Source organism: Rhynchophorus ferrugineus, unplaced genomic scaffold, assembly GCF_030347505.1.
Source record: "Rhynchophorus ferrugineus isolate W39M unplaced genomic scaffold, kcgeb_rfMv2 rfM3, whole genome shotgun sequence".
Classification (NCBI taxonomy): domain Eukaryota; kingdom Metazoa; phylum Arthropoda; class Insecta; order Coleoptera; family Curculionidae; genus Rhynchophorus; species Rhynchophorus ferrugineus.
The window spans coordinates 10353876-10376038 of record NW_027472582.1 but is presented as its reverse complement, the minus strand read 5'-3'; the positions used below and the strand labels follow the sequence as shown (position 1 = coordinate 10376038).

At 30.7% G+C, this 22163-nt stretch overlaps 3 protein-coding genes across 13 annotated transcripts in view; 1 reads left to right on the top strand and 2 right to left on the bottom strand.

Annotated features, from left to right (window-relative positions):
* dia (diaphanous related formin 1) overlaps positions 1-7430 on the bottom strand; it is a 34442-nt gene extending 27012 nt beyond the window's left edge. For 3 of the 11 annotated variants that reach the window (XM_076399726.1, XM_076399725.1, XM_076399732.1), the window contains exon 1: positions 6338-6565. In XM_076399726.1, the coding sequence (XP_076255841.1) occupies positions 6338-6421 (84 nt within the window). In that variant the 5' untranslated portion in view covers positions 6422-6565. Of the gene's footprint in view, positions 1-2936; positions 3132-4113; positions 4556-6337; positions 6566-6785; positions 6875-7294 lie in introns of those variants that run through there. The other 8 variants (XM_076399729.1, XM_076399728.1, XM_076399735.1 and 5 more) reach the window with 4 other exon arrangements.
* On the top strand, positions 7428-11372 carry PIG-L (Phosphatidylinositol glycan anchor biosynthesis class L). The gene is made up of 5 exons (XM_076399737.1): positions 7428-8089; positions 8147-8319; positions 8369-8486; positions 8548-8641; positions 8707-11372. Exons 1-5 carry the CDS (start codon positions 7723-7725, stop codon positions 8879-8881), a joined length of 927 nt encoding a protein of 308 aa, XP_076255852.1. The 5' UTR covers positions 7428-7722; the 3' UTR covers positions 8882-11372.
* Positions 11373-12415: 1043 nt separating this feature from the next.
* unc-119 (unc-119 lipid binding chaperone) lies at positions 12416-14312 on the bottom strand. Its single transcript, XM_076399724.1, has 4 exons — positions 14066-14312; positions 13771-13950; positions 13543-13715; positions 12416-13471 (listed from the first exon to the last, which is right to left on the bottom strand). Exons 1-4 carry the CDS (start codon positions 14224-14226, stop codon positions 13353-13355), a joined length of 633 nt encoding a protein of 210 aa, XP_076255839.1. The 5' UTR covers positions 14227-14312; the 3' UTR covers positions 12416-13352.
* Positions 14313-22163: the final 7851 nt, after the last annotated feature.

The following is a 22163-nucleotide window of genomic DNA, read 5'->3' as shown; positions in this document are numbered from 1 at the left end:
GGATGGGACATATTATCACACCCGCCGTATTTTCTAAGCCTTGCCCAACACGCGCTTGCAGGGCAGCACTTCGCCAATTTCGAAGAAGTTAGAAATGGTTCGATGAATGGTTTTGCTCAGCTTTTAATTTCGGTAACTTTAAACCTTTAATTCGGTAAATAACGTAATTATGATAATCTATGAGGTGTATCCAATTATATTCCAACAAAGCATCCTTTTATTTTCTCTTCTAGGACCTTCAGCTAGTTTTAATATATTTCTGCCATCACTGAATGACTGTGAACATGACGATGAAGCTGGAGTTAAGGGAAACCATCGTGAAGTCCAATAAACGCTAATGTGTTATTTATTTGGAATTGGCGCCATTTCTCTGAAAAAGAAAACGCTCCAAAATTTCCCTAAACCCAACTTTTTAACAACCGATATAAAGCGGTTATATAGCCATAACCCTCAAAAGATGCTTGTATAAATTTGGCAAATGTCGGATCATTAGTTTGTGAATTATAGCATTTTAAGTGAAGCAACTTTTGTTATTGTGAAAAAAAAATAAAAAAGGAATTACGCGTGTTGATAAAATATTGCTGTGTAAAAGGAAAAATACAGTTGAAGCAAAAACTTGGCTTGATGCCCAGTTTCTGAACACGGTCCCGGGAAAATCAACCATCAAGGATTGGAATGCTAAGTTTAGACGTGGTGAAATGAGCACCGAAGACGGTGAACGCAGTGGACGCCCAAAAGAGGTTGTTACCGACGAACACATTAAAAAATCCACAAAATAATTTTGAATGACCGTAAATTGAATCTGAATGAAATAGCAGATACTTTAAAAATATCAACTGAATGTACACGAATATTTGGGTATGAGAAAGCTCTGTGTAAAGTAGGTACCGCGCGAGCTCACTTTTGATCAAAAACAACGACGAGTTGATGATTCGCAGCAGCGTTTGAATATGATCAAGCGTAATAAAGCCGAGTTTTTGCGTCGATATGTGACAATGGATGAAACATGGTCCCATCATTTCACTCCGAAGTCCAATCGATAGTCATCCGAGTGGACTGCACACGATGAACCCGCTCCAAAGTGTGGGTAAACGCAACAGTTGGCTGGCAAGGTTATGGCACCAGTATTTTGTGCGCATGGAATAATTTTCATTGACTACCTTGAAAAAGGAAGGACTATTAACAGCGGACATAGCGTTGTTGGATCGTTTGAAGGATGAAATCGCCGAAAAACGACCGCATTTGAAGAAATAGAAAGTGCTGCTTCACCAACACAATGCACCGTGTTATAAACCAGTGAAAACGATGATCTCCAGATCTGGCCCTCAGTGACTATTTCCTGTTCTCAGATCTCAAAAGAATGCTTGCTGGGAAGAAATTTTCGTCGAATGAAGAGATGATCGCTGAAACAGGCCTATTTTAAAGCAAAGGACAAATCGTACTACAAAAATGGGATTGAAAAGTTGGAGGGTCGCTATATCAGTGTGTCACCCTTGAAGGGAATTACGTTGAATAAAAAAAACTAATTTCGTCAAAAAAAATGTGTTTTACTATGGTAGGCCGGAGGACTTTTCAATTGACCCGTTATAATCAAATAAATCAATAAATACTGTGATGATGTATTTATTACTTATTTTATTAATATATTACCAATCACAATGTTATTGATATAATCTGTTAAAGGTTTTAATTAGGTAAATAATGAAATCATAAATATCACATGACCAGTTAATATTTGTTGAAGATACAAATCATTTTTAAAATAGAACTGCAATATCGATTATTTATTGTTTGCAAACGATAAGGGAAGGGTAAGACCTAGTAATTTTATATTAATACGTATGTATGTTATATACATATATCAGAACAACATATAAAATAATATAAACCATTATATAACCAATTAAACATAAATAAATTCTTATTGAAATTATGATTAAATCTAATTTATTAATTCAATTAATAGTTTAGTTTTAATAATATTGGATGTTCTGGCTTTAAATATCCTAATTTAGAAAGTAGTCTTGGCTTCTTAGCTAAGGTTTTATATTTAACTATTCGCCAACGCGCTATTGTCGTTTCCAACTGATAATACTATAAAACTATAAATACTATATTTTATATATAAAATCTATATTTTCCTCGCAATGAACTCTCTCTAACTATAATGGGCTGTTCGAATTTTTATTAATAAAAAGATGCTGTTTATTTTGATTCTTTTCTCCCATCTAATCATATTTGTGATTTTTTATTGAGTAAAGATAGTTTGTAGAAAATTGGCATTGAAGGAAATTATTTTTGCATTCAATTCAAGTTTTTGCGTTCAAGGATATTTTTCGCAATTGTTTATTGGCTCAAGTGAAACCGTTATATTTTCTCAAATTCGTTATATATTTTCAAAATAATTAGTTATTGGATATGGGACAACTAGCAATAAGAAATACCACGTGTTACCCGCTCAATTGTTTTAATGCAATGTTTTTACATGATTTAAAATGAGTGAGAAAGTGTAGAATCATAAAAAATTAAAGTGCCTCGAAGTCATTATATGTATTAAAAAATATAAGGTGTATTTTTTTCAATACGCCTTAATAGTATAACCACTAAACAATTTACAATATCATACAAGACAAACATAGTCAAGTGTCAAAAAGCTGGATTAATAGTTGGAAAACGTTGAGAAACTTACATAGTGTAGCAAACTTCCAAAAAGGAAAAAACTTTTATTAAAATCGAAATAGGTAATTTTTTATTGTAACTGTTGAGTTAACACTTGATCATATAGTGACTGGCTAACACATAAAAAATATTTTAATTAATATTCCTAATGTTAACTGCATTAATATAAATTCATAGCATATTTAGTAAACTAAGAAATATAAATTTAGCTCTCCCGTGTTACCAAAATAGTCACACAAAACCTCGTAAAAACTTACAGAGTCGAAATAAATCATCACTGAAACTATTAGAGATGGCAGATTAGAAAAAAGCAAATCGTATTTAAAACTGCGTTTCGCGCGTTTGCTGGCGTTCTAGATATTTTTTGGCAAATTCACGCATCGGTACAAAAATACTGATTTTAAAATGATTCTGAAAATACGTTATACCATTAACAAAACAAAACTTGATTAATCTTTTTGGTATCGTTATATGAGAAATAATTGATTTTGGATTAACAGGTACAAGCAAAACCTACGAGAAGTCTTTTTAAATAATCAATAACCCGTATACGTGAGTGAACCTACAATTGCTAATCCAATACTTTTTACAGCTACATAAAACACTATATAAAAAGTGAACATTTATTGGTTTTTGTACAAATATTCCAAAACTTGAATGATTACGGAAGCTACCAATAAACTCTGGGCTTCTCATTTGAATGGGTATTGTGAACCGTGACTATTGATGACTAATAACTATTCAATTTTACATAATGCATGATTTAATCGTTATTTTGAGCGAAAGTATCATACCTACATCGAAAATATATGTTAACTATACTACAAAGGTCAAAGTAATTAAATAGTGCTGCTTCTTCAACTTTTTAAATACAAAATAATGTCAACTGTACGTAGCTTTAGCAATACCTATCTGTTATTATATGTTGTTATAAGCAAACATTATACGTAGAGATAAAATAAGTAAAATAAGTAGCATAAAAAAGCCAATTTTATTAATAAAACATGTTTAATGTATTAAAAATAAACTTTATACATAGTAACGATTATTAAAGGTTTGTCATTGAATAATTATTCCAAAAATAAAGTTACTATTAATTTATAAACTAATTAAAAGCCGTAAACACTAATATAAGTAAACAATAATTTTCTATTGTTTTTTAGTAAATATCATATAACTAAAAAAATCAATCAGATCAATTGTTATAATTAATTTCTAAATTTTATACCGTTATTGATAATATTGGCAGGTCGGATTGTGCTTTGCTCTTATCTTATTCTGTGATTCTATTTAAAAACATTACGGCACACAGATAACATCATTACAAATATAAATAAGCAGAAATCAACAATAATCCTTCTAATATAATTAAAAATGTCAAATTAAAATATTTTTTTCTATCTAAAATTAAATACGAATAAAATTAATACGTACGTAACCATACATATTCAAAGCGAAGTACCAAATTCTATTCGATCGAAGTTAACACAACAAAGCACCCACAATTAAACACTAAATAATTGTATGGGATGAGCTACCAAAAAAATTGAATTCACATTACACTGATGAGACACTTGTAACGATCACCTGTTGATTTCCAATTGAATAGAAAAAATGTAAACAATTCAGACTGACTGGACTTGTTACTGTCATCGGACGTGCGACACAACAAACTTAAAAACAATCGAACCCGTCAACATTCGACCAGAAAATATATGTTCGACTTGGTGACCTAGTATATGGCGAATTAGGATACGTAATATGTAAAAAGCGATATAACAAATTACATTTTTTAAAATAATTAACTTTACACGTATCAATGAATACATGTCAAAATAAAGTTTTAAATTTTCATTCTGAAAAAAATGTGAGTAATGATGTCATCCAACTATGAGCCAAAACTATAAAGGAACTAGTTTCACCCAGTATGCCTTGAAACCTGTTTCCCGCGTACGAAGTAAACCATAGTGTATGTCCAATACTTAGATATTATTACATTTTAACGAAGGTGATTGGTAAATTAAAAATGTAATTGTAATTTATCAAGAATAACTTTAAAAAGTAATAAATTAGACATTCAATAATATATTTAAAAAATTAATGACAAGCAATAAATAACATTCGACATTAATATCCGATAATTATTCTACGTTAAACTAATTAAGATTAAAAAAAAATTAATAAACATATATTTTATATTATAACAGGACAGAATATTTTCAAGATTCAATGATTTACTAGAAAAGTTACGATCATCGGTTATTTATAAATAACTAATTATTAGCAGTCATTTTCGATCAAAATATCAAATCACGTCTTTTAAGAAAATAAGGCGTACAATGATGTACTCTTTTAAGATCGATTACGTCATTATTAGTCATGACCTTGGTTACATGACCCACATATACTTCGAAATTTATTACAGAAGAACAGCGCTGGCCTCTTGGTATTCGTTTTTAAACTTTATACATTATACATGCGTTATTTTTGCAATATGTCATTGCCGAAACGAATCCTTTTCGATTCAATATGACAAAAGAATGAAAGTATTAAGAAATGTATTCAATTTAAATTAAGGTAAAATACAAGAGAGCACCAAACGACAGTTTTAAATTATTTATTTTATATAATGAAATAAATACATTAATATCGTTATTGTTTAAAAAAACAAACAAAAACAGATTAATATTATAAAAAAAGTGATAATAGTTATGTATGATGTCGAATTCACTTTATACTAGTTAATTACCAAACAAAGGCTTTATAACATTTCCTGTTCTCTATGAAGTTGATAATATTGTAATAATTAAATCACTATATTAATAATTGATGCTAACTGCTACATAAAATGAATTTACAGAGGTAAAATACCATTTAATACATTAAATTTACTTTTAGTAATTTAGAGATTATTCAAATTTTTATCCACTATTTTTAGTCGATATATTGTGTCATATCATATAATTTTTATCTATAATTTATTGCATTATATATATATATATATATATATATATATATATATTTTAACGTGAATAAGTCAATCACAACATGGGATATATTTCGAATAAAAAAAGGATATGAAAAGTAATATTTTGGTACTGATGATTCATATGTGGGCATATGTTTATAGTTGTTTTAATGTTTGTGATTAATTGCGTTAGTTTTCCTCCATTCATCTTAATTCATTGGTAGTTTTAAACGGAATTACGCTTTTAAGCTATTAAGTTTTCTATGTTGCTTCTAAATATAACGATTTTCCAATAGACAAAATATAGTTTGGTAAATGCGTTGGAATATTTAAATTATGTTTAATATTTAGAATTTTAATAGTGTTTTAGTTTATAGCTTTGACTTGCCTTAAACATTTTACTAAAATGTACATATATAAATTATAGCTAGTGTTACATACAGTAATCACTGTATAATTTATTTTCAATATTTTTAAATCACATTTATTATTGTAATTAAATAATAATTTATAATATAATGACAATTACACTATTACATTGACAATTACAATACACAACACTGATTTCACATCCGAATATAATATTAACTTATCAATGGGGTTAAAATAATTGATAAACATTTACTAAACTGTCTCAGCTCAAATGTTAGAATGCAATGCAGGCATATTTTTCTCAAATTTACAACTTACCACCGGGGCCTGTGACTGCACTCTCTTTTTCCTGAACGAAATACCCAGTGTCCTTTTTCTACGATGTGCAGATTCATCTTCCATTACAATTAAAATATATTTCTATTTTAGAATATTTTATAAAAGAAACCTTACACGAATATTCACTTATGTGCAAACATTCCTTTAAGAAACAGTCAAATTTTTCCTCTGATCACACCCAACTATACTGGAATGCTTATCATAATTACAAATAAAGATAAAAAGCTGTAGATAGTGTAATACCTCTAAAATTTGATCTGATAAGACTTTTTGTAATAACTATTATTAACGAACATTGTATACAAAACAACCAATAAGTAATATTTTTGTTGCACTAAATATGGTAAATAAATTTTAGAGTGATTCTAAGTAATTAGTGAATGCTATACCAAAAATTTATGAAAATTGTATCATATATTGTACTTACAAATCCTCCAGATTTGGTTTTTTCTTGACGGGAAGACATATTGTGGTCAAATTTGGCATTTATATCTAATTGAATGTGTTCTAATTATCCTAAAATAAAAGTTTTATGTTAAAATAACATTGATAAGGTACACAGTAAAAATTTATTTTCTCTTTCCAACATAACCTTAATGATTATTAGATTATTAATGTAGTATTAACAAATTATCATTTATAATAAATTATTCTGTTAAATATATAATACATTAAGCTTTATTTATATACATAAATAAGATAAAAAGCTTAAACTTGTTAAAACCACTTGTTGATATATGTTATATGTTAGCTGCTTCATTTTAATTACTATGTTACATCTATATCAACAGATTATTTATTCTAATATTTTAAGTAAAAACCGGTCGATTTTATTAAGAATGTTAAAAGAACCGTTTGAACAAGGCCCTTTAGGCAAAATTATTTACGAAACTATTAATAGCAAGCAGACAAGCGTATATCCTATTAAATAAATACCTTGTGCACAACTTAAATAAAACTTGCTAATAAATTCTATTATACTAAAAATTATAAACTATTCTATTTTTTTGAATCAAAAACAAGACATTTTCAAAAAGTTTGACATGCATTTTTGACATAAAATTAAAGCATCTTGAAGTTAGCTCTAAGCGATTATTATTACCACCATTTCATTTCCAAATAAAAATGATAAAATTTAAGTAACTAATTGTATTCAATTTAATATATCTGTTTTCAATGAATGTTTTATATTTTATAAATTTGTCTGATGATAAATAATGCTAAACAAAAAGGAAGAAGGAATGAATCAAAAATAACATAACCTGCAAATCAAAGTTTTCAAAATTGTTTCAAAATATTGACCTCCATTGATTCTAAAAATATTAACGAATCTATGGCGGTTTTATTTTTAACACTGGCTTGAAATGATCCACGAGCTTCCGTCGTTCAATCAGACCTTCGATTATGTCAGCTCCCACTTACTAGGTTTCGAACTTTTAAATTCGTTTTGTGATAATTTAAATGCGTTTTTCCTTTCTGTGAGAGATTATTTAGTTAACACAGTGGAGCACCTTATTTTGGGAATTATTTTGTACACTGTGATATGTGTATTACTACTTTTTTGTACCACAAGATGGAAATATTTCAGCTTCTCACGGGACATGAGAAACACAAAAAGATTATTGTTTGTTATTGCCCACCCAGATGATGAAGTTATGTTTTTTGGACCCACTATACTTCATTATCTTAGGAAAGATAACTGTATGGTGTTTCTTATGTGTCTATCAACTGGTATTGCAGTTTTGCTGTGAGATTAGAATGTAGCTTTAAAACTCTTAATTTCTGCAGGAAAAAATTATGGTATGAACAAAATTAGAACAGATGAGCTATATGAATCTTGTAAAGTGTTAGGTATTCGTGATGAAAATATATTCATTTATAATCATACTGATTTACCAGACTCGATGGATGTGAAATGGCCTCTGGAAGTTATTTCTAAACAGGTTTTATATCTTGTAGATGTAAGTAATCTTGATTATATAAACACATTATTAGCAAAACCTTTTTTAGGCTTTAAGTATAACAAACTTAATAACATTTGATAAATATGGGATATCAGGTCATCAAAATCATTGTTGTATATATTATGCAATAGCTAATTTGATATTAGATAGACAGTTACCAAAATGTAAGCTATTTTATGGAAATGCATTGCTCTCAAGAATATTATTGATGTCATTTATTTTTAGTTTGTGGAGTGTTTGTGTTGGAAACTGTAAATATTGTAAGAAAATATTGGTTATTTTTGGATATACCACTTTCATTAATATTTTCAAGATTCAGGTAAACAAATGAATATTTTAATTCATTACAAATAAATAAACGTAAATATATAAATGTATTTATAGGTATATGGATGGTTTTATGCAAAGAAGACAAATACACAAAGCAATGAATAAACACCAATCACAAATTGTTTGGTTTAGGAAACTGTACATGTATTTTTCACGTTATATGTTGATAAACACCCTACAGCAATTGAATCTAGTCGATATAGAACTCGATTTAGAATTGGATGATTAAAACCAAGTAAAAATCAAAATAAGTATCTAGTCTTTATGTTAGTGTATATATGTGAACATTCTTTGGACAACAGATACTTTATTTGTGGACAGGATTGTGTAAAATAACTGTGAATGTCAGAATTGCTTCATAAAATATTTCAAAAGTTGTTACATTTTCAAACGCTAGTGTTCGGTGAGATTAATACACTAGCATCAAATATTTATTTTTAATATAACATACTTATGTTTCAAAATGTACAAGTTCATGATATTTTTGACATGTATTCGAAATTACCGCGTATATTATTATCATTGCTCATTTGATGATAATGATTAGGTAAGGCATATCAACTATCAAAAATTGTTATTCAATAACACCTCTATTTCAAATCTACTTTGTATTAATCTCTTTTGCTAGGTGTTTTGTAAATGCTCAACTAAGATATAGTTTTTGTAAATAAATTTTATATAGTATTCATTGTTGTGAAGACATTTCAACATCTTAATTATTTTCATTTACACTGTACATACATTTTATATCATTACCAGTCAACTCTCTAAGATTTTGAGATATAAAAATTGAAATCAGCTTACTATGATATGAACATGTTACTTTCTTATAAAAATTATTTAACAATTAAAATAATTCAGTATTTTTAAGCTAATATGAACACTGGTTATTCTAGCGCCTTAAGGGTGTGACCCCATCGTTTAATACCTTTGTATTGGTGTCCTATAACATCTTAAAACTACAAATAAATTTAAACCAATAGGCCCAAATTTTTCAAACTAATATATTTGTTGACACAAGCAGACTTTTTTGAGTGGATTTTGGTCAGTTTTCAATACAATCATGGTGGGCAGTGATTATTTATGAAAAGGGTGTTATGACGCAATTGGTCATTTTTGGTACATAATTCCGTACATACTATAATTGAAGGAATATTTTAGCATTTGCATCTTAACGTTTTTAGTATTCGATTGGGAGGGATATCTCCAGAGCTTTTAACTAAAGCTAATGCAAACAAGTTGAATATTCAAGAGACGTTACTATTTTGTTTTAACATTGAAAAACTCTAGTCTTGGTATATATTTGTTTTGCTATTTTTTTTAGTTTTTTCGGTTTTTAAATGTAGCTCTAATTTTATATATCGACTATGTTGATGTTTAAGGTTTTAATCTATGTTTTTATTAGGCAGTAGGACAGTGAAAATTTAAATTTTATATTGTGATCGTATGGTAAAATTTTATTAATTGTCCATTAATATTTTATGGTTACTAAATGATAATTATTAGGATCTCTGATTGAAAAAAAATTTGGGATATTTAAGTTAAGTGGCCACTTTTCGGACCTATCGTTTTTTAATCAGTTGATTCGCACAGAATGTCGTCGGGTATGTCAAAGTGCACTAGATACGTGACATTCTGTCCAGGGTTATTCAGGTAGAAACAAATTCGATACTTGTCAATACAATAATTTTGTCAAATTTTTGGACTTTAGTTTTTGTATAAATACGTATTTAAATATTACAATGCCGCAAATTAAATACTTTTGTAATACAAAATATAATAAATTAATGTTAAATTAATTAATAATATGTAAATGAATATCCATGCTTACCTTTAATGCCCGACTATATTCAAGTACCAAGCTCAAATGTATCAAAAACCAAAGATCATTTTGATCAGGATTAAATCACTTACGTGTAAGTACAATCACTTGTTTCATTTGTCAGGTGTTGGTTTTGTTTATTAAAATTTAAATAAGGTTTACGTGATTAATATCCAAATTATTGGTAACACATGTGGATGAAAATATATAGAACTGTGATAAAAATATTTTAGAGGCGTAGGGACCGCATATCTATAGTGGATATAAAAACACAAATTATGTACATTCATTTAAATGTTACTGTGAAATGAGATATGGAATGTCTATTATCAATAATTAAATCACCAATGCAGTAAGTACAAATAAGACACTTTCTTTACATGATAACTATGGACCTTTTGGTTGAGTATTGATCTTCTCTCTTTGAACGTAATTGATGAAGATTGATAATGATGAAATACCTTTTGAAAAGTGGTAAAATTGCATGGCTGACGAATGGTCGACCTTAAAAAGCCTCAACGTTTTTTTATCCCAACAGATAGCAGGTATAACAGTTACATTTCTTTTAAAATGCCAACAAGCAGAAAGAATACAAAAACAGAGCCTTTCTGTTTCGCCTCTCATTGAACGCAACTTAAGATTTAAATGTTTATATTTTCAATTTGTAACATGTTTTATATTTGCCATATTTTATCTACCTCGGCAGAATTGTGCTAGTGCCAAATTTTATTTTGTTCGTTAATAAAAATCATTGATACGATTTTGAGACATTTCGGTAAATAGAGTTTTATTCTTACGGTTGGAGTTTGTTTTTAAAATGTTTGTTGTAATTGATGCCTATTACTATGGCAACAGGAAGTTATGTTTGACACTCAGCAATAAATTATATGCATTTAAATGGTAGTTTGACTTATCGATACCCATTCATTTTAGTATTATATATTAGGTGTACGACTTAATTTTTATTGATTTCTCAGGAAATTTTTTATAAAATATATAACGAATTTAATCTTATCAGGTAAGACGTTTATGTGGAATGAAAGTTTACGCAATGTTTTGAACCGCATACCCACAAAGCAGTCGCAGGTACAAATTGTTTTGACCGGAGCATATGGAGTCAGATGGAGTTATGAGCGAGAGGGCTTAATTTTTAGAAATGTTTGCTTTTATGTTAAATTAAAAGCTGTAAGTGTTACAGTTATGCTGCCTCTTTTTAATCATTCCAAATGAAAGTATTATTTTTACAAAACATGGAATTTTCAGAACAAATATATCAAATTACAATTACTTGTAAATAAGTGACACTTTGTAGATAATCAATAGAAATGGCTCTATAGGAAATATCTTGATTGTCCAACAATTTAAGTATTTTTTAATATAAGTATTTAAGTATTATTACTCAGCTGATCATTTGCGTTCAAAATCGAGAGTTTAGTTTTAGGCACACTGTTATATATGTTAAATATGACTTGTCCTATGGCCTTGGAACAAAAGAGAAAACTTTATTTTGATCCCTGGTAATTTATACCCACTCGATACAAGTCACAGCGCCCTCTACTAACTTTTCTTCCCCCTTTCTATACTCGCTCTTGTATCGAGACAAGGAATAAATTACCAGGGATCAAAATAAAGTTTTCTCTTTTGTTCCAAGGTCATAAGTGGTGTATTAATTCCGTCCCGTCCCGAATCATAAGTGATTCGTAAAAATATAATCATAATGTTATAATACACACTGACATATAATGGGATTGTGCCAAAAAGTCGAAATAAAATAGCTTTAAAGTAAATTATAAATTTGTGCATATGAAAAAACTTGTTGAAATAAAGTCGTCGTATACCTAATATTTAAGAAAACTGAAATTGCTCGATATCTAGCAAATTATTTTCTGACCTGTAAGAAACTGATTTTGATAAAATTAGATGGGACATAAAAAAATAGAATTTATACATGTAATTTTATTTATATCAAACACGCAGAAAAAATATTAAAATGCAAAAACCATTCCGATAAATCACAAAATAATACTTAATGAGATTTCTAAACAAAGGTACCTGGTTACTGGACTACGTATATATTTTAAGTGCACGTCTTTTTTTCCATCCTAATACCACATTTTTCTATACATCTTTCGAAATGAAAAAGCCCAAACATCAGTTTCCGAAAACATCCATGAACTAGTAATCTACTTTTTAAGAACAAAATGGTAAGTAACCATGTTTATTTCTAGTCAAAACATCGATTCTCAACGGTAAGCGAGTAACATACTAAAAACAGTCTTAAAATCAATATAAAGTAATCTTTGTACCTTACTATGATAAACAGGCCATTTGATAACTCTTCAATACCTGTTTATAAACTTCAAAGAAGACAAACATAATTTGATTATATTACGTATTTTGCTGCATATTTCTTTTTTTTTAATTTGCAAAAGCGAAAAGTGAATACAAGATATATAATATATATAATTTCAATAAATATGTTTATATGGTATAACATGTTCTAGAGCTTGTAAATATTTAGTTTTGTGTAAATCTTGTGCTTGTTTTGCTTCAATAATAATGTGTTAATAAATGGCAAATCCTTATAAATGGGTTTTGAAAAATATTGAGATCAAATCGAAGAACACAAGTTGGAATGTCTTGAATGCAGGTTACAAAATTTAAATATCATTCCCAGATACATACATTTGCCATTGGTGCTGTTACTTTTTTGTTAATTCTAGTCAGAACAAAGCCAAATGAGGAAAACCTTGGCAGATGTGTCAAAAATTGTACATGTATTGTTCTTCCATTGAGAATGTTCTTTTCAACAAAAAAGTTTAATTTCTGACACATCCTTCCTCTTCTCATTCAATATAAATCTACTAAGTACAATTGGTTATGTTTGTACGCCTCCATTATAAGCATAGTCAGCTTTGTTATGCATTATTAGACAATCGTCGACAAAATAGAAACTATCAGAGCGTGTTTCAAATGGCGCTGCAATCATTTCGTTAACTAAAAAAACATATTAGACAACTCATATTAGTAAAATTAAAAATTTTGAATTACTACACCAAGTAACATACCCAATTCCTGAGGTAAGGTAGGAAACTCATATATATGTTCACAAGTATTTCTGGAATAGGGAATGCAGAACCCAAATTCAAAATCAAATGTTTTCAATAGCTTATCCCTAAAGAAGTGTCTTTCAATCATTCTAAATCTATTTACTGGTCGAGAACCTACAGTAAATTCGACCCTACAATTAGCAAATGCCTGTAATTATAGAATTGTACCCCTTCTTGAATACTTACGTAGCACCTACAGTTTTCAATTTCAAAAATTGAGGCGTGAATTGATACCTAACGAATCTACCTGAGTTTGGATCAATGCTTTCTTCACTTTCGGAATTTACTTCAGCAGATGCATCAATATTAACAGGCTTGGCTATTTCAAAAAGAACAGCACCACTTTCAAGATCTCTTATTTTAAATCTAAAAATATTAATATAATGAATGCAATAGATTACCACCAATAGGACAGGCGCAATACCTGTTAACAATATATATATAAAAAAAATAAATCAATGAGTAACAATGAAAAAGTTACCTTGTAAAATCTATATCATATACATTAGCATCAGGGTCACACAGATACCCATCAGCTATTTTAGGTAATCTGAGAACATCTTCCGGACGTATAACTTTGTTATTCTCAGGAGCAGGTAACGGTCTCGGGATTGTCTCATGTTTTTCCCGGACAACACTCATTTTTATTGAAAAAATAAGAGAACAACCTAGAATATAAACAAATATATACTGTACAAGTAAAATGACAACTGGAAATATGTTTCGTTCTGACAGAACGCGGTTTACATAAGCTCTATACTAAAAAATAAAAAGCTTGGAAATATATATATATATATATATATATATATATATATATATAGTAAAATAGTTATATATATGACAGTATTTATTTTACGATATAACACACATATACACACACAAATATATATACTTACAAACATATACAATTAGATGTATAGTGCTGGATTTTGATACTTACTAATAGATGCTATTAAAATTCCATATCCAATTTTTATTTATTCCTAAGGTTTTAGTGTTCTGTTTTTGTAATAAGGTAATATGTCGGAGGTTTATATATTAATTATACTAAGTATAATATTTGCGTTAATAACTATATATAATGATTCCTTCAAACATTATTTTAATGCAATTTCTATTTTATTTCTTTCTCCTCTTAATATTGGAAACCTATATTGAAGTTCAGGGTGGCCATATTCCGTTGCATAAAGGTTCCGCGCGATCGTCAGAGATGCATTAATGATTTCGATCCGGGCGTAAATGGGTCGTTTTCCAACAATTGCATTCTTCAGTTCGACGCGGCCACATCTGGAGAATATCACAATCGTAATGGATAGTACTTTGTGGTGTAGGAAATTGCAGCTCGGGCAATGGATAATGCGCAGAAAATGGCTGCTAATGTTAACTGTTACAGCTTTTTGATTTCCGTTAACTTTTAAAGGTTTTTGCAGTTGTTCATTAAATGACACAATGATGTAAGTTGTGTGAAGCCCAGCCGGTTATATATTGGTGTATTTGGCTCTCATAATCTCCTGTTATTTCATTAAATACTATATACTATATATTAATTTTCATATCATTTCATTAATTTGTTATGTTTTCTTTTTAAGACAATTTCTATGTTTGCAGACATTTCAAATAGGTACCTAGTTTTTGATCAAATTGAGAAGTAATACATAATCAGGGTGTTCATAATGTCATTAATTTGTTGTTACGTTCTATTTTAAAGAAAATTTCTAGACCGGCAGACATTTTAAAAACGTAATTTTTAATCAGAGTGAAAAATAATCACCGTGTTGCCTTTTATATATTTTTTATAAGAACATGTGTATAAAATACATTATTTGAAATAATGTTTGGATGGAATAATTAATATTAAACAAGATAAGTGTTTTATAAATAATCTTGGAAAAAATATTTATTGTACAAAGATTAGTTTTTTTCTATACAGTCTGGTTTGGAAATATTCAATGTAAAATATATTAAAATATATATTGGAAATCTCCAATAATAAACCTTGGGTCTAATACCATTTTTGTAGTACGATTTGTCCTTTGCTTCAAAATAGGCCTGAGTTTCGGCGATCATCTCTTCATTCGACTAAAATTTCTTCCCAGTGAGCATTCTTTTGAGATCTGAGAACAAGAAATAGTCGCTGGGGACCAGATCTGGAGAATACTGAGGATGAGGAAGCAATTTGAAGCCCAATTCATGGATTTTTGCCATTATTTTTACTGACTTGTGACATGGTGCATTGTCTTGGTGAAGCAGCACTTTCTTTTTCTTCAAATGCGGCCGTTTTTCGGCGATTTCGTCCTTCAAACGGTCCAATAACACTATGTAATAGTCGCTATTGATGGTTCTTCGTTTAGAAGGTAGTCAATAAAAATTATTTCATGCGCTTCCCAAAATACAGACGCCATGACCTTGTTAGCCGACTGTTGCGTTTTCTAATGCTTTGGAGCGAGTTCATCGTATGCAGTCCACTCGGATGACTGTTGATTGGACTTACTGTCTTCGGTGCTCATTTCATCATGCCTAAACTTAGCATACCAATCCTTGAAGGTTGATTTTCCTGCGACAGTTTCTGGAAACTCGACATCAAGCCAAGTTTTTGCTTCACCTGTATTTTTTCCCTTCAAAACGCAATATTTTATCAAAATGCGAAATTCATTTTTATCCATTTTTTTTCACAATAACAAAAGTTGCTTCACTCAAAATGCTATAATTCACAAACTAATGAGGCGACAGCTGTTAAATTTATACACGTATCTTTTGAGGGTTAACGCTAACTAGAAAACATATGGATTTAGTTATAATAGCGCCATCTATGTGTCAGGCAGAGGACTTTTCAATTGACCTGTTATGTAATAATAATCTAAATAATCTAATAAATAAAAGTGTTGGTGCTAATGTATGCCTTCTGGATAGAGTCTTTACTTCATTATGGTCGTGTTTATTGACTTGTATTGGTGTCCATTTTTAAATTGAATATACACTATACTTTTAGTCCCCCCCTGTTTGTGTTATTAATTTAATTTAATTTTTTAAAATTTTATGTATTAAAGTCTCCTTTTTACCAGCGGGGTTTATCTGGATTGGACCTACTGCTTAACGTGGGTTCCGAACCACTGTCGTCGGCTTTAAGTCTACCGACTGGCGAGTAACCAACTTAGAAATCATTTCGGAAGACATCCGGTCTTACCCAGCCTGGTTACTGGCGTGACTGCGATCGTTTTTCTTCTCGGATTTTGCATCTTTGCCTGGGACAATCACACATTTTAAACAATCACTAACATACATTTACGACCATGCCCCAGCAGGATCCGAACCCGCGACTATCGCAACGGTCGGTGAACCGTCCTGTCGCCATTACCATTGCGCCAGCCAAGCCGGCTATTTTATTTATAATTTTATATGTACGCTTCATGTCTCCCATCGTCCCCCCATATTAACACCGTACTGTTTTTTGTCGTGAAATGGCGACATCCGTCGAAGCAACATGAAAACCGAAAATAACTTTAAATAACGAGTTGTAAATTTACAATATGAAATGTTCGTTGACATAATCTGTGAAAACTTGTACGGCAATATTTAAATAGAATGTACCCTACTCGTCGTATTCACCAGTCATTGACCCTTCCGACAGGAACGACGCAGAAGCTGAAAACATATTAGCATTCTTTTTATTTTCTCATTTTTATTCAGCGATTGTACTTATATAGAGCATAGTGGCCGTAACGAAATTTATTAGGCAGTTTTATTCCCGCCTTTAACGCCCGCAATTGAGCCGTACGGGTATCCCCGCAAAACCCTAGAATTACCCACCGCCGTTCCCCTTAAACAAGATATATGACAGAACGGGTGGACCATAAAAAATGGGCTAGTAACGGCCGCCCATCAAGTTATATTCCGCGAAAAAATACGACCCTAACGCAGGGGCTATAGGAGAACAAAAAGGACGAACGTTGACCTGGTCAGACGTACCGCAGTTTATGAAGAGTAACTTTGATATTTATTATATATCGGTCGCTAAGCGGCTATAATAAATTCTCAAATAACTCTTGCAGCGGTATAGCGAGTTTTTTATATGACATATATTACACAGGTTTTGGGATGAACTGTATATTTCGGCATATTAAAAAGAAATCATTTTATTATAATTGGTCTGGAAAAAAACTTGTATGTATAACAATTACTAGATGTCGCCTGTAAGCGCTTAGTTCACTTCACGTCAGCGTGAGGCGCTAAGTATAAAAGTCTATTTCAGGAGGATCCTGACATGTGCACAAGGATTTAAAATAGCAACGTTGCCGTTTGTTGAAAATTATAGGTATGTATGAAGAATAAAATATATATAGAAAATATTATCTTAAATTCACAGACTAATCTGTTTTCTAATTAATATTTCTGTTGAGAGTCAAGTTAATTTTTTTTGGTACGTTTATAATTTTTTATAATATTATACATGTAATATGAAGAACCTTTTATAAACATTTTTCATTTAAAAATAATTTAAGGTAACAAATATAATTTATCTATCAATATACAAAAATAGAAGCATCTATTAATCGTTAAAAATACTCAATAATATATCTTGTACAGTATCAAAAATACCTTCATTATTTCCTCATCGAATTTGTTCTCACTTTGTCTGATTACTGATGCATTTCTGGTTCTGTTCCATACACTTCTAGCTCTTCGTCTTTCTTTTATCAATGACCTAATTTCAGGAGGGTAATGTACCTCACATTCTGATTTTCCTCCTTCTTGATGTCGGTGTTCTTTTGCAGAAGACCGAATTTGTTTAATTATGTTTCGGGTTTGCAGTTTAAGATCCTCTATACCTTTGAGTCTTCCGTTTAAACTGATTTTTTTCTGCATTATAAATATAAACGTGTCCCAGTTAGTAAATTCGTTAGTAAGATTAGGATTCTTTGTTTGTTTGTACAATTGTCGCGCCTAATCTTAACAATAAAAGCTCTCGATTTGTATTTGATTAGATGCCTTTCGAAATGTAAAAGTCCAGTAGATCTGGCACTTTATTACTGTCGGGCCAGTAAGTGGGTTCACGCCCTGAATGATTAATTCGTAATATATATTGCTGAGAGTAATTCGTTTAATTTATTCGTTAATTTTTCAGGTGTTATGAACCCCAGGGCGTGTGTTTGACATTAAAGTTAATAATACATCTAATAATAAATCTTCTCTGTATTGTTGTTGCGTTATTTTATATCTTGTTGGGCAGTATATAGCCCCTATGTTTATTTCAGCACCGTTCTATTCAGTGCTAACTATCTTAGCTTGTATTTCTCCTTCTTTTTTTATCTCGTCTTGTTGGAAATTGCTGTATATTTGGTTTATTATTAGAGCTGCCTTGAGTACGTTCGCTGAGGGATATTGTCCAGTATGCATCACAACTTTATTATATGCTATATGAACATATAATTTTTAAAGTATTCCTATTACTCTATTATAAGAGAAATACCATTAATTTAATATATTGTAATACATATTATTCGGTAGTTTTTACAATTTTTATAGGATTTATATTCCTTTTTATCAGAATTGTATTGCCAATATGATTATTGCCCGTAAGTAACACTCGTATTTAATTTAAAATGCATTTGTTCTGTGGCTGTTTCGTTGATACATTTTCGTAAGGATACCCCAGGAAATTTGGAACGGAATTTGCAACATTTGCTTCAAGTTTCGAGGAGATTTAACGAATTTAGCGGGTCCCCGGCGTGTCTCTTAAGTATAATAAATCGAGAGGACGCCATCGGAAAGTCTTCGCGTTTCCAGCGTTTGGCGACGGAACTTTTTAAATAATGACCGATTCTTGTACTCGACTGTTTTTGAGCGTTCTGCTTACTTTACTGTCGTAGAAAAGTTTGCGCCGTTTTAGAATTATCCTTTTATCTCGATCTCTGTGCTTTGACATGTTTGAGAAACAATTGCGGTGTCATGACTATAGACTAAGAGATCTACAGAATTCCGATGTTGTTTGAAAAATACAATTGATGTTGAGTCGTTAAGTTGGTGTAACGTAATGGTGAAACGAATTGTAAATTAAAACATGGATTGAAAAGTCCCGGGCCCAACACATATAGTCTATTCACAATTTTTTTAGTAATGCGTCATGGATATTTGTGACATCGAAACATTGCAATGTTGCCGCATCTACTCTGACTTTGACAAACAAGAAAATTCTAATCTAAATAAAATAATTGAACAAAAATATAACAAATATAATTTATTTTAACATTGGAGTACATATAATACATATATAATTGGGACTTAAAATTACAATTAAGAAAACAGGTATAATAGGTTGTAGGTTAAATTTGTTTTGTTTACAACTCATTTCCACACTACCCAGGAGGTAGAGTTTCTAGACGTGTTTTTTTCTGTAGTGGTATCCCTTTGGACGCCTAATCCACCTAATTTACGATTGTATATCTGAGAAACGTATTTCACTTTCATTCGAGAGCATATTTACCTTTTTACGTTTAGTTCTTGTTTCTTTCTATGGTGTATTTACTTGTCAAATCATCTTGATATCGCTGTATATGTTATTTCTTTTTCTACTATCTGTGTACACCATTCTTTATAAAATTAATCACTGAACTCTGTCTAATACATTTACCATATCTACAAAGCAGGTAGTACTCATTCTCTCCTCATACGTTCTAACCTAATGCTCATGTTTAATTTTGAACAATTACAATCATATCTGTGCACACACATCTTTCACGTCCTACCATACCATTTTCTACAGTTATATTCAATTAATTGTCTCAGGAGTTTCCAGCATTGTACAGCATTATCACATATCCTGAAAGTTTCATTCAGTCACTTTCACTTTCCAACTCACTGTCCAGTTCATTCACTAAATTGTTAATTTCTAATCTGTGTAAAACATGTTTGCGATTACATTTATAAATTACTTTCTCTGTATGTCTTATCGGGTTCATCCAAACCGAAGGTGTTATGGTTGACAATGCTTCCTTCCACATATTCAAACAGTTTTTGATGAAATATCCTACTCAACCAGCTAATTATCAGCAATTAATTATTAATAAATATAATGAATTATTTTTTCAGAGTGATTCGGTGAAATGTTCGAACGTATCAGACAGAATTTTATCTCTTGTTAACTGGAATCAATGAGAAGGAAAATATTGTCTGGCATTCAAACGAATTTACAAATTGCAATAGGTAATATTGTTCTTTACGGTTTTTTTGGATAGACTTTATGTTCAAAGCTTCAGTCAAGAATAGCCATTAGCACAAATCGGTACTGCGCTTATTTAACATCATATCGAGTCACGAAATGCTTGGGCTTTATCGGAAAACACCTCTTCCGAACATCAATTAAAAGTTTGAGCCGTTGTCCCTCTCCCCCTTCTGTTCCTTAAACATCGAAGGGTGTTCAGTTTTATCCTTGTCAGTCCTCGCCGTGAATAAATGAAAATTCTTGGCGCGGCAAGGCGGCCAACTTTGATTAACTTTACGAAGTGAAATTATACCGGTTTGCAGCGCCCCCTACCGGGGGCCGCCGTCGTGAAATATGACACCTGCAGTGTCGCCGACTGTTATTAATTGTTGGGGATGTTTTGTACTTTGTTATTTTTCTGGCCGGCGTTTAGCAGTGCATTTCTGGTTGTTAATTTCGAGTATTTCAGCTAGACTTTTGGTTTTGGATATGTTTTCGCACCTTAAGCGAATTTGGTAAATTATGTCAACGGATCCTTCCAATAAAACAACGAATGGACGCCATATGTGATATCGTAGATATAGTCAATACAAGGTAGTAGTACTCAATTTATGACGATAAAGTGTCGGAATGTTGGCGCATCAACTGTGAGTTTTGTCTTATTTTAGCTTTGATATGTAACAATATTCTAATCTAAATAAAATAATGTTATCAAATATTTTTTATTTTTTTTAAGAAAACTTAACGTCAACTGATGCAAAGAAATATTCTCTCTGGAAAGTAGCAAAAAAAAACCTCAACAACATATTGCATTTCTTGATATTTCTCAGGCCTTCGACAAGGTGTGGCACACTGGACTCCATGTTAAATTGAAAAAGGTTTTGCCCCATACGCACTTTCAACTGCTGAAATTGTACATCACAGATAGGCATTTTATTGTCAAGCAGGGTGATGAATACACTGACCTACACCCAATATATTCGAGTGTTACAGGACAGTGTTCTTGGTCCATTGTAATATTTACAGCTGACCTACCGACCTCAAGAAACACTACTCTTGCAACATATGCTGTCGATATAGCGGTTTTATCATCACACGAGGATCCAATATCAGCCACAAGAAACCTCCAACTTCATCTTAACAAAGTCGAATTGTGGTTGAAAACGTGATGTATCAAAGCAAATGAGACAAAATCTACCCATATGACATTCACCCTTTGTAGAAGAACATGTCCCTTGTAAAATTGAATAATCATGAACTTCCGCCAGCAGACAACGTTAAATATCTGGGAATGCATTTCAATCGACGTTTGATATGGAAAACACATACAGTGTCAAAACGCAAACACCTTGGGATTAAAATAAACTAAATGTACTGGCTG

What these genes read in the sequence shown, in the direction of transcription:
- unc-119 (XM_076399724.1), bottom strand. Translation starts at nt 14,226, where the DNA reads ATGAGTGTTGTCCGGGAAAAACATGAGACAATCCCGAGACCGTTACCT. An exon ending in TATGATATAGATTTTACAAG is followed by an intron (nt 13,951 to 14,065) that starts GTAACTTTTTCA and finishes TAATATTTTTAG; the next exon opens with ATTTAAAATAAGAGATCTTG. An exon ending in TACCTTACCTCAGGAATTGG is followed by an intron (nt 13,472 to 13,542) that starts GTATGTTACTTG and finishes ATGTTTTTTTAG; the next exon opens with TTAACGAAATGATTGCAGCG.
- PIG-L (XM_076399737.1), top strand. Translation starts at nt 7,723, where the DNA reads ATGATCCACGAGCTTCCGTCGTTCAATCAGACCTTCGATTATGTCAGC. An exon ending in TCTTATGTGTCTATCAACTG is followed by an intron (nt 8,090 to 8,146) that starts GTATTGCAGTTT and finishes TAATTTCTGCAG; the next exon opens with GAAAAAATTATGGTATGAAC. An exon ending in AGGTTTTATATCTTGTAGAT is followed by an intron (nt 8,320 to 8,368) that starts GTAAGTAATCTT and finishes AACCTTTTTTAG; the next exon opens with GCTTTAAGTATAACAAACTT.